Raw genomic sequence first — 13265 nt, 5'->3', positions numbered from 1 at the left:
AGGTAATAATATGGCCTGAGCAGCCCAGCTGTCACGTGACTTTGTAACTCTACCCCCAGAAGCAAGTTCGTATTTGCAAAGGAAGGCAGGCCTTGAGCAAGACGACTGTTCTTACGCTGTTTCTTCTCTATGTGTTATAGGGTATATCCCTTTACATGCTTTGCTTTCCTTGATTAAAAGTTTGTGACCTAAAAGTTCACTCTTTTTTTCCTGATTTTTAAAAGAAATGTAAAGATGTCCGTAGTCCCTGCAGTGCATGAGCTCCGGTGCTGGGCTTGATGGAGAAGCCACCCCAGCCCACCCCAGAGCCAGACCCCCCGGCATAAATCCGAGGTTAGAAGGCAAAGTGAATGGGTTGGTGGTACTCTTTCTATCTTTTTCTCTGTGTCCAACATCCAAATGAATAAAAATAGGCCTCTCCCTGCTTTCCTGCTTAATGTGGTTCAAACATGTCTGTGCGCTAGGACGATCCGTCTGGCTCAGTGGCTCCAGGATCGGGTGTTAAGAAAACCTAGCCTGGTAAAGGGAAGACAGCTGTACCTGGGAACGGGGTACCCGAGTGTGACAGAGATCCCACAGTGACAGATTCTGGCTCCTGCTGGGGGTAAGAAGAGGGAGCTGGGTGGGGTCCCTCCTGCACCCTGGTCCTTGTCGGAGCTAAGGAGGTTGGGGGGCCACAGGACAGAGAGAACCCACCGAGCTGTGAACATTCCTGCCTTCTGGAAGGAAGTGGGTCCCCATCAGGGAGAGTGTGCACAGTGTGGACCCCCGGCATTCGGAGGCTCAGGGGAAGCAGCGCCAGAGAAAGAAGGTGAGGAGCCGGCCAGGGAACACCTGAAGGGCCCACCAAGTGCCCACACAGTAAAGGATCAGTTTTACACATGTGCCAGGTCAGAGAGTATGGAGCCAGCCTAGAACAGTACCCGTTTCTGGAAAAGACTTTCTGTTTCTTCCCCCCCTCCCCCACGTGTTCCAGCCCATGGCGGGTCAGTGACGGCAGCTGGTGGGTGGGAGAGAAGGGGAGTAAGAGAGGAAAAAGCCAACGGCCCACACTTCCTGACCACTGTGCCAGCAGAGAGGGGGTGCAGCAAAAAGGGAAGTCTCCCCCTCACCCCCGCCAGCCCGAATGGCAATTAAGCAGCTGGTTAATAGACTGGACTGTATTTATAGTAAAGTGACTGTAAGATTTCCTATTTCCTTTGGAGCAGCCAGAGAAGCCATGAGCTCTGCTGCAGCAGGGCTAACAGCTCCCAGAAGCAAACACAAAGTCACGTTTTGACACCCTCCCATGAATCATGCTTGTTCCATGTCCTATTTACGTTATGATGATGCTTGCCCGAAAATCATTCCCCTGGAGTAGGACCGTCCCGGCAGATCTGCCACCCTCCCTTAATCTACTCCTTCCCCTCGCGTCATTCACGGGCTGGCCTGGTGCCTGATCTCTCCAGACCCACAGACACGCGGGGCGGCATAACCGTGAATAATTCCTTCCTGCGGCCCCGCGGACCGGGCGCGCTTCCCTGGGATAAGTCACTGCTTTTGATCCCCGGCACAGACGGATAAGCCACTCACAGCAGGCGGAAGGCTCGGCGTTTTTCTCCCTGCAGCAGCACCCGAAGCACTTCTTGACCACCATGTAGAAGTAGGCAAAGACCACGAAGGGGAAGGGGATGTTCAGCCGGTTGCAGTACTCCTGCACCAGAAAGTACCTTTGGAACTTCCAGACCTGGTCGTTGTTCTCCTGGACCGTGCCCACAGTGTAGCTGGCAGGAGGGGAGAGAAGGGCAAGCCTCAGCCTTCCACGCGCCTCCCCACCCCCCCACCCCGCAAGCACAGCGGTATTGATAACAAGGTATTCCTGTGATCGCTTGGGTCCCGACTAGGAGAGGAGGAGCCACACGGAGCCCGGGGCCAGGACAACTCAGCCCCGAACACTCTTCCACTCGTGCTGAGCCAGGATTGGGTCTGGCTTTTGCGGTTTGGGGTTTTTGTTTTTATCACCAAAAAAAAAAAAAAAAAAAAAAAAAAAAAAAAATCTGCCTAGTGAACTTCAAAAAAACGTTTTACTTCAAGACCTTCCAAGGATTCCCTCTTCTCGTTAGTCTGTTACTGTGTTAGCCACAACCAGGCCGAAGGTGTCGACTCTCTTAGGAACAATTTGGAGTTTAATTGTAAATAATCTGTGGAGGAAGTTTGTTAATACTTATCAAGGGCCTTAAAAATGTTCATCCCTTTGATCCAATGACTTTACTTCTGGAAATCTAAAACTAGGAGGTACTGAGAAAAACATATACATAAACGGATACACAGACACAGCTGTCTGTCACAGTCCTGAAAGTTACAGCTGCTCCAGGACAACGGAAATGTTCAACATTAAGAAAAGGTATCACCCATCATGGCTAATCAATAAGATTGCATTACACAGTCATTAAAAATAATGATTATGAATAATTTTTATACTTTGGGGAAATGCTTATGACACATGCTAAGTGAAATAATTAGGCTCAAACTCATACGTACAACATAATCTCAGTACATAAATCATAAGTCCATCATTAGCAGCGGTCATCCCTGGCACGCCTCGTGGATGCTCTTTATTCCCTGCTGTCTGCTTTCCAAGCATTATGCAGTGGGCATTACTTACTTACATAATTAGAAAAACTGTCCATTGATCAGAAAAATATCTGATTGCGCCCCTGATTTATCAGTTACAAATCAAACCGACTACAGCAGAGCTAGCGCTCATTACGTACCAGACACCGTTCTAAGCAGCGAACTTATATTAATGACGTGATCTGCAAACAACTGTCTAGAGGATGTAAGTCCTATTATCATCTACGGTGAACAGATCAGGACACTGAGGCATGGCAAGCGCAGGAATATCATCTGAGGCTCCCAACTAGAAAATGATGATGCCAGGACCTGGACCCTGCCATCCAGCCCAGCATCTGTTTGCACAGCCCCCTTACAGAGTGGAGAATGAAATGTTTTGAGCTACGCTCCATTTCCAAAGGATTCGGTCGGATACTCAATTAAAGAAAACAATGACGCATTTTACCATTTGTGTAAGTTCAACCATCCAAGATACTTTTATTGCTGGTATCAAATCACCCCTTTGAGAGCCAAAGAAGGAGCAATCAACATTTGAAATCTCCTATAAGCAAATCCTGATTGGGGATGCATTCAGTTCTCCCAGTTCTGGGTAGAAGCTTCACAGGCCAGACCTGAAGGAGGTGACCGGGCAGAGGAAGCGGATCTGTTTGTTGTGAGACCTCATGCTTGCCCCATGGTACATTACGATCGAAGACTTAAAGACCTTTAAGCAAAGATCATACACACAAGCAAAACACTAACCTATACACATCACGATTGTGGCTTTGCTCCTCAGCATGGCTTTGCTCCTGTGGGACCTGACTGATGAATGGGACACCCCGGATCCTGGATTCTGAGGGGGGCGGGTGTTAGCAGCCAGTGCCCCTTGAACACCTACAACTCAACCACGGGGTGCAGTCTTTGCAGGGAAGGGAATTCATGTTTCTTGAACATCTATCTGTTGCACGCCAAGTGGCTGCTTGACTGATTCTCATGTCAGTTCTATGTGGTAGATTTTTTGAGGTGAAACACAGGACTGTATGTAATGAGAACGCAGCAGAGTGAACCCAGCAGTGAGCCTGCAGCGTCTTCCAAATGTAGGTCAAGTTGCTTTGAGGCTAATTCCGACATCTTTGTCTGTCCTCGCTAGTCCCCGCTGGTTCCGCCTGAAAAGGACACTGCAGGCCCCTCACCACAATGGGGACGATGGTGGGCACGCCCCAGATTCATGAAGTCGGGACTAACAACTTGCCAGAATCAGTCTATTGCTTTGCTGACAGAACAAATTCACCATTCGAATTATCACCCCTGAGAGTAGCTTAAAATACTATCATGTCTGCTAACATAGCTACTGACTGCCCCTTCCATGCCTACAAATTAATAGGCCAACGCAAAAAAGCAACAGCATCCAATTTAATGCATCAAATGTTGTCTTCTCAGGAACTAACAGCTCCTATTGGAGGGAGGGACATTAGCATGCTAAGAGCAGGGGGAGCCAACTTCTCCGGCCGGCCGGTGGGCCTCCCTCCCTTCCTTGGGAGCTCAGCGTGGCACTATGGTTGAGAAGAGTTCCAGTGGGAAGAGATTTGCATCTTGGCTTAGCTGGTCACTCAGAGGCAGTGAAAACATCTCATATCTTCCAGGTCATGTAGAAAAGGGATTGGCAAACTGGGACTGGGGGCCAACTCCAGCCCAGCCCCATGGTTTTGCAGGAATCGCCAGCTTAGAATGGTCTTTCCAAAGCAGAGAGGGAGGGATGGGTGCTTGGTGTCTAGCCAAAGCGAAGACCCTAGCTGGCCCTCGCAGAAAAAGTCACCGGCCAATCCCCAGTCTAGAATGGATTGGGGCCAAGGCCCACAAACTCAGGCCATTCTGGGTAGCATTTGCTAGTCTGAAAAGCTCTGCCTCCTACCATTGCTTCCTATGTCCGTCGGGACAACCCAGTGGGCTCCCGTTGGAAACTCCACTTCCTCTGTACCACGGGGCACAGGCGGATCCAGCGAGCTGCCTTCCTTTCCTGGGCAAACAGTAGAAATCCTCATCTACATCCCAGGGGCTGAGAGGGAGCGGGCTGATTACTGGACATTAATACCCCAAAGCCGCTTTGCATAAATAACACATTTCCAGGGCTGGCCATGCTGAGGTTGACATATACTGAGGCCCACCTTCCCCATATGATAGCAGCTTCCAAATCATTCTGTCTTTTTTTCCCCAAATTAGGTCTGGACTCAGACAAAGACACATGAGGGTTCCCCAGGGAAGGCTGATAACTGAGCACTGCCTCAAGCTGCTTTGTTAAAATCGTTTTTATATTCTTTAGACACTGTCTTCCATGTCTGCAGGGGACAGGCAGCACCCTGGCACCAGTACATGTCCACCCCCCTGAGCAAACCCCAATGTCCAGAGCAGCTCAGAGACCATCTCTCCCAACGGGCTCTGGGAGTCTCCCTGCCAGCCCCTGACCATCCAGAGTCTTCTCTGAGAGAGATAACACAATGTCCCCTCGGACCCTACAATTCCAGTGATATCTTGTGCCCTCTGCTAACCAGCTGGTGGGAGATGCTCTGTGATGACTGAGCTCGGTCCCCTAAGACCACCTAGTGCCCTCTTCTGAGCAGGACAGGAGGAAGCAGGAGCCCCCCCACAGGGAGACAAAGTTTCTGAAATTTGCTGACACTGAAAATGTTACCAAGAGATAACAGATGTTCAGGACTCAGATAGCCTTGAACGTAAATGAAATCCAGCAGTACGTTCAAAGAATAATATGCCATGACCAGAGAACAGAGGATGACTAAGTATTAAGATCATTTATATAATTCATCATTTTCATAATACATCGTAGATCAAAAGGGAAAATGTCATTTCAATAGTTGCTAGAAAGTCTTCTGGCAAAGTCAACATCCATTTCTGATTAGAAAAAAAAAAGAAGTAGGAGAAAAAGAAAGGAGGTTAATAAATAAGAAATATGAGGAACCTTCCATGACATGATAAGAAAAAAGGAGGGGAAAAAAAAGAATTTAGTAAGGAGACTTGTTCCAAAATAAATAAGCAAAACTTTAATGGCCTTCCTACGTATCAAAAATTACTTGTTGAAAAAAAAATAGAAAAAATATCTTTCTCACAATCACAAATGGCTAGGGAAAAAGGTAACCAAAAATCTTCCAGAGCCATAGGAATAAAACCATTAAACGTCACCAGCAAATGATGTACATTTGAGTAAATGGAAAATCACACCATTTTTTTCTGGATGGTAAGATACCGTTTTTTAAAGATTCCAGCTTCTGTGGAACAATTCTGCAAAGTTCACAGCATCACAATAAAATTGACAAGACTTTTTTTTTCTTCCAGAGGGGAAAGAAAAAAGGATTTCAGAAGACGAGCCTTAGACGCCTCCATATTATTAAATACACGAGAAAAGCCAAAAGGAGTTTTGCATCAGAAGAACAAGAGGAACTTGTACAACAGATGCGAAAATAATTTTTTTAAAGTCAGTAATTAAAGCCATTTGGTAGTAAAAACCAAAATAGACTAATCAACAGAACAGAATGTCAAGTCTGCAAAAAAAAAAAAATCACAAAGGAAAAGTAGTTGCTAAAACAATGGCAGAATTTTAGAATAAATTGAAAGACGAGAGACTTGCCAGCTAGATCTCAATCAGGAAACACCTCCTGTCAGCTTTTCACAGATTTCATACGTTTTCCATCTGTTCCTCCTTCCCCGACACGCCAGCAATATCCGGCCAGAGCTGCCCTGTGACCCTGGGGACCCTGACTTCTGCGGCCTCCCACTGCCCCATCGTGCACATCCTGGTTCCCCTCTCCTTCCACAGCATCAAAAAACAGGCAACAACGTCAACAGTAAGAGACAGACAGAGATTGCACTGCACTGAGCTTTGAAGGGCTAACTCGGTTTAGTATTTTGCTATGGNGTGCACATCCTGGTTCCCCTCTCCTTCCACAGCATCAAAAAACAGGCAACAACGTCAACAGTAAGAGACAGAGATTGCACTGCACTGAGCTTTGAAGGGCTAACTCGGTTTAGTATTTTGCTATGGGTAACACAATTAAGACCATGCCGTGTACCTGTCTAAAGACCCAGAGATCTCCCGTCACCTTCAAGAAAACATCCAATTTCTTTAAACATGGCATAAATGACACCCAACACAGCCGCTGCCTACCTTTCCACCTTCCTCAGTGGCTGATTCTCCCCAGACCAGCTTCATCTCCCCCTGCTCTGCCTCCCCTCTCCTGCCCCGGGATGGGCTCTGGGCTCTGGGCTCCCGGCAAGGGATTCTCTGAGTAAATGTCCCCTCTGCTCAGGGCTGCTCACCCGAGCCCTGCCCCCAATGTTCTGTCTCCCTCCCTAACTGCCTCCTGTATCCAGAGTCCCTGTCTCGCTCCCTAACTGCCTCCTGTATCCAGAGTCCCTGTAACAGCCTTTTCAGTGCTGCTTCTATGATACTGTGTTCTAGTCTATTAGATTATATTGTTACACTGTAGTATTTATTATATTATATTCTATGTATCTGTTTATGTGCCCATCAACTCCTTAATGGCAGAGACTTAACCTCTTTCTGCCTCCAACTCCTCATTTGTTAAATGATAAGCAAGCCACACCTACACAACAATGATCGATAATTAAGTGGGGTAACCCATGACGGGCACTTGGACGGCCGGGCCCAGAGGAGTTTCAGTAAACATGGGCTCTTCTTACAATCACATTATCGGCTCTTTTCTTTTTTCCATCCATTTCGAGAGCCCTCCTTAGCCGGGTGAAGAGGCACCAAACCTTTAGTTGGTGCCGGGTGATTATCTCCTTTTTTCTATTTTTCTGCATATTCATAATGAACATACATTTTTCCTAAGGTTAAAACATATTTGGGTCACAGAAATTATCCTCAATCAGGGCATGTTTGACCAGTCCTCTTTGGAAGAAATGCATAGGGTGGATTTATCTCCAGGACACGGTGCCCGCAAGCGTCAGAGCTGCGTGTCAAGATGACCCAGAATCATCTACTGACTTCAAGTTCACTTCATGCTCTGATAAGCCACACAGGGCCTGGGATCGATAACTTTAATGCAGAATAATCACAGAGGTTTACATCCATTACCTCTCCCGTTGAATACCATCTGGAGAGCACTCCAACATTGCTTTAAAATTCCCAAGTGCACATTTATGCTACAGTTCATAAGGTTGCCACTGTGTATGGCGACGCTTTTACATGAATATTTGCATGTGGTGCCAGACAGGGCTCGCAGCCCGGGGCCGTGGGCTTGCAAAGCCCAGAACAACGGCCACCACCCTCAGAAACAGCGTTCCGATGATTTAACCCAAGGATGGTAAGGGAGGGGCTCCAGCTGCTCACAAGTTCCCAGGACAGACATTAATGAAGAAAAGACCCCCGGGTGAACCCAGGACTATTCTAGAAGCCCCTCCCAGGGAAGGGATGCCCCCAAGTTGTCACACCTAAGCACCGAATAGGGCGACAGTAAGGTACCCTGCCATGGCTGGGGTCTCCTGAGGAAGAGAACTGCATCCAGCCTCGAATGGGCACCACTAAGCAGTGTGGCCAGAGCCGAGGACGCAGAGCTGCCCGGCATCCACGTCTTCAACATGAAAATGACCGGCTGGGTTCCAGTCCCTCCTCACTCCAAGTTCACGATTATAATGCGGATAATGGATTACCATGTGGCATGGTCCTCAGGAAGGGCTTTTGTGAATCTCTCACAACACGCAGACTCAGAACAGCTCTAAGGAGCCCTCTCCTCGCCGCCTCTCTGAGATTTACCGGATTAGTGTAGCTCGCCTGTCTGGCACGGGAGCTGTCGGCCCTTTAGTTTAATTTCCGTGGAAATTGTCTCCGTGGTCAGATGTCACAGGGCCCAGCCAGTGTTCAATGTAAAGGTCGTGAGGATGCATCATCACTGTAAAATGGGAGCCCACACCACCCTCTCTGCCCTAGCTTCCCCTGTGGGAGCTGCCCTCCCTTCTGCTCTCACGCGGACACGTGATCACCCAGCCTCTGCCACCCGTCTCTGCAGCCCAGACCGGGACACTGTCTAGCTTCCGGACTCCTGAGTCCCTCCCTGGCCACCAGCTGGGAGTGGTGATGGGGAAGGTAGCCTATTCCCTCTTTAAGTCCATGTGGAAACAACAGCCACAGGATCTCCGTGGCCCGGCATCTGCCACGGATCAGACATTATACATCTATGTGATGACGCCCGTGCTGGTCTGTTATTCCCCACTGGTGTTTCTCAGGGAGTGTTAGACCCGGAAGCCAGCCTCCTGAGCAATAACTGACTGATGAACTCAACACGGAAAAGCCCTGTTCTTTTCATCCATCCAACCCACAAGGTGCCAGGTGCTGAGACTGCCCCAATCGCCATCCTCTAGAACTTAACATCCACAGAAGGAGAGAAGGTTGTCGCTGCACAAGGGGTGCTAGGCATCTCTACACAAAGGTGGGGGGGCATCAGGGACCACTTGGCCAAAGGATGATGCTCCTTAGAAGGCAGCGGGACTGGGGCGAGAGACCGTCAAGATGGAGTAGTAGTCCCGGCAGAGGGCCCGGCACTTACAGAGTGTCGGATCTGACAGATCACCCTGTTTCGGGACAGACACCTGGGTACCTCGCAGGGACAGAGAGTGAGAGGCCTGGGTGTGTTCAAAAGCCAGGTCATGGATGGCCTTGGGAAAAAGCTGAAGAGCCTGAAATTTACCCTGAAAGCTATGGGGAAATACTGAAATCCTTCCAGAATTTTAAGTAGAGCAGTGACATTTTAGAAACCTGACAGTGTAGAGGCTGGACGGGGGGAGGGCTTCTTTGTACACCGAAAACCAGAAGGCCACTCACTGCTCAGCCTGATAGGGGGGTGACATCCCCAGAGGCACGTGCTCCCACCCAGCCCTGGGCAAAGTGAGGCCACTGACCCTCATGCGCAATCCTTGTGTCTCTCAGGAGCCCAGTGCTCTATGTGACAACTGTCTTTTTCTTATTTTTCTTCTAAATTCTGAAGGCAATATACGATCACTGAACAAGTGCAATACATATTCAATTCTTTTCATTTCTTATTTTTTACTGGAAGGAAATGAGATTATAACATATAAATATTTTTATAAAATATTTTTATATATTTTATAAAAATATAAAAATTAGTCTGCAATTTGTTTCTTATATTTAACAAAATATCATTCTTTCAAGTCAGTAAATAGAGGTCTGGCTTTTGTAAGACCTGCACAAAACTCGGTCATCTATAGCAAGCTTTATTCGACCCCCATCAACAGGCATCAAACAATGACCCAACAAGCATCCTTGTATATATGTCTTTAGGGTAGAATCCCAGATGCGACAAAGTTGGGTCAATGATTTGTGTGTTTTTTTCTCCTGATGACTCTTTTCATATCACTTTCCACAGACTTAGAAGCAATTCATGTTGCTGGGAGTAATGCCCATTTCCCAGCCTCATCCCCAACAGAAACAGCTTTTTAAAATTTCTCTTCATCTGATGGGTCCTAGACCAGCATCTTGTCGGCTTCATCGGGCCCTTCCAATCAACAAGATGGTGCCCCTTCTCATGTGATTTTCTGCCATTTGAATTTTCCTCTGCGAACAGCACTGTCTCCGCCAATTTCCTATTGGGTCCTCTTTCTGCTACGAATCTGCAGAAGCTCTTTCTACATTAGGAATCAAAAGTCTTTGGCCACCACACATTCCCATCTATCAGGGAACTTTGTCTGAGATCAAACCCTTACCTTCAACCCTTGCTTTACGAAATCAAAAGTCTTACCTTGTCTTTCCTAGTTTCTTGGTTTCTGATGCTGACTGAGTGTTTCTCTTCCACCCCAAGGTTTAACAAGGGTATTTCATTGCTAAGTTGTCTGTCTGTCTGTCTGTGCTGGGGTCACGTACTCAAAATAGGTACCTACCTTAAAGCAACAACATACAATGGTTCTCTCACTTTAACTACCCCTGGAACCCCTGGAACCCCTGGAACCCTCCGAAGAAGGATGAAGGGAAACGAAAATCATGATTTTCTCACAGGAGTAAGGAGAACCACCAAAGGCAATGAACGTTTCCTACAGTCACCGTCGTCTTCTCTCTCTACCTCATTAGACATGAGCCCCAAAGGAAAGTCACTCTTACGACTCTGCTCTTGTGATCTGTATTTAAACTGAAAAATTTCGGGTGCCTGAGTGGCTCAGTCGGTGAAGCGGATGCCTTCGGCTCAGGTCATGATCTCAGGGTCCTGGGATGGAGTCCCGCGTTGGGCTCCCTGCTCATCGGGGAGCCTGCTTCCTCTCCTCCCTCTGCCCCTTCCCTCTGCTCGTGCTTTCTCTCTCTCTCACTGACTCTCTTGTTTGCTCTCAAATAAATGAATAAAATCCTTTAAAAAATTTATTTAAAAAAAACTGAAAAATGTCACAGCAGCAACTAACTAGAGGCTGAGTCCTTTAAACCCCAGGATCCAGGCCACCGAGTCCCCAGGAAACAAGGAGGCTGGGGAGAAGCCACGCCGCGCTGCGTCAGCACCACACCCACGTCGTAGCACTCAAGCAGACGGCCGGATGCCTGCCAGCCACACGGGGGCTGAACGCGCTGGCGGGTGTCACAGGTACCTGGCTGTGATGTCATATAAACTTACAGCACAGCTAACCGGGACATACTGTATTTTTAACATAGTCCCTTTAAGACCGCAGCCCCTGCGGACCACCCGCCCCCAAGCTCTCACACAAGCTGCTAAGGGTGGACCTTCATGGCCTCGCTCCTGGCTCCTGCAGCCCCGCCTGGCGCACGGCCTGCCACACCGCGATCACCCGAGACACGCGTGACAGGGCACGTACCCAAACATGGCCACGAGCAGGTTGACCAGCAGGATGTTGGTGGAGAGCATGTAGATGCATACGAGGGGGATGGTGATCCACTCAGGGAACCGAGGCAGGTTGTGCTCGTCCAGCTCCACGCACAGTGGCTTGGACTCATTCCCAGTGAAGGTGCAGTGGGCAAAGTCGTACGTGGTGCCTGAGGACGGAGAAACCAAAAGGCAAAGCGAGGACCCTCTGGAGGGGGGAGAACTACAGCACCGTGGGGTGGGGGCAGGGGGCGCCAGACAATGACGACGTAGTGAGGACGGTGGGAAGGGGGGGATGGTAACAAGTGGTCGGGTTTCATCGACGTTGAGGAGATAAAATCAACCAAACGGGCTGAGGAACTGGAGACGAGGGATGAAATCAGAGATGTCAAGGACGGGATCCGCGACAGACCCTAGATTGGGGGCCTTGGAGAACGTCCACGTCCCCGCATAGGACTAAAGCCACTGGGCTGTAGGGCTGTCCCAAGGATGACATGCGCTCCCTTAGGTAAAATGGTGAGTACGTGTGCAGAAGGGAAATAATGTTAACGAGGTGCCTTCCCAGCAGCGCTCGGGAAAAGAGCTAAGGTCTTGGGAGAGGCTGCGGCTGAAGAGGCCAGGACAGCCTGAGGCTACAGGGATAATGGAGAAAACACCAGGGAGCTGAGAAATGTGACCAGTAAGGCAGGGGGAACATTGGGATCATCGTGTCCCGGCAGGACAGAACACGACAAGCCCAGGCTATTGTCAGCATCATAAAGATGCTTTAGGCAGCTCATTCAAGATGCACGCTGGTCTGCACATGCCCCGCACTTTCCTCACGCAAGCCGGAGTGTGCACATTATTGCCATCTGGGCCACCACCATCCTGCCTCTAAAACACGCCCGGCACGGGCTAAGGCCGGAAGTTGAAATGTCAGGTTCCTGAGCAAAATTTTCAATATTGCTCTTTCGGAAATAAATGGGCACCCAGTTACTTAAGAGAGTACAACTCACAACCGCCACTTTTACACTAGTGAGTTTCGTTTCTGCCAATTGCCACATCGCTGTTGAAAACATAAGAAACGCTATTTTCAAGAAGATTCATAATCGCTGACTAACACTGTTGGATGCATCGGCAAGGCAGACCTAAAAATCCCGCTCAGGGGGCGCCTGGGTGGCACAGCGGTTAAGCATCTGCCTTTGGCTCAGGGAGTGATCCTGGCGTTGTGGGATCGAGCCCCACGTCAGGCTCCTCTGCTATGAGCCTGCTTCTTCCTCTCCCTCTCCCCCTGCTTGTGTTCCCTCTCTCACTGGCTATCTCTATCTCTGTCGAATAAATAAATAAAATCTTTAAAAAAAAAATCCCACTCAGACACAAAGAAAAGGTTGAGAGGGTCAGCGTTTACTCCCTGGTATTGGCCCAACTCCTGCTGTGGGTCAGAGTGGGGAGCCCTGGGGGCTGGTTCTAGAAGCAACCACCAACTCCCAGATGTCCCCTCCCAGGCCAGGTCAGGCTCACCATCCACGTCGCTGGGCACCTGGCCGAACATGGCCAGGTAGGGCTCGTAGATAACAGAGCGGAATATCCACCGCCAGCGATGTTCATTTTGCCTGAGGATCCCTTGCCTGGCCACGCCAAAGGCCACCATCCACACCGCAAAAAGGAACAGGAAGAAGAACACGTCGATCAGCTGTCAGGGGGACAGGAGAAGGGAGTCAGGTCTGTGCCGGGGTGGCTCGTCTGCTCATTTGACCACAGGGAAGGGCGGAGATTCTAGTCACCCAGTGTTCTCTCTAATTTTAAAAATGGCCACAGCCACCTTGGGGTCTTGGGACGTCTATC

The 13265-nt window shown here is 49.0% G+C and overlaps 1 protein-coding gene across 1 annotated transcript in view; it reads right to left on the bottom strand.

Annotated features, from left to right (window-relative positions):
• The window catches only part of TRPM8 (transient receptor potential cation channel subfamily M member 8), a 77616-nt gene that overhangs the window by 14136 nt on the left and 50215 nt on the right, over positions 1-13265 (bottom strand). Inside the window, exons 19-21 of the mRNA XM_011223321.3 lie at positions 12942-13113; positions 11434-11611; positions 1573-1763 (exon numbers count right to left, since the gene is read on the bottom strand). Coding sequence (XP_011221623.1) covers positions 1573-1763; positions 11434-11611; positions 12942-13113 — 541 coding nt within the window. The remainder of the gene's footprint in view (positions 1-1572; positions 1764-11433; positions 11612-12941; positions 13114-13265) is intronic.

Source organism: Ailuropoda melanoleuca, chromosome 2 (genome assembly GCF_002007445.2).
Source record: "Ailuropoda melanoleuca isolate Jingjing chromosome 2, ASM200744v2, whole genome shotgun sequence".
Lineage (NCBI taxonomy): Eukaryota > Metazoa > Chordata > Mammalia > Carnivora > Ursidae > Ailuropoda > Ailuropoda melanoleuca.
The sequence above is the reverse complement of the archived record's forward strand: the minus strand, read 5'-3'. Positions and strand labels throughout refer to the sequence as shown.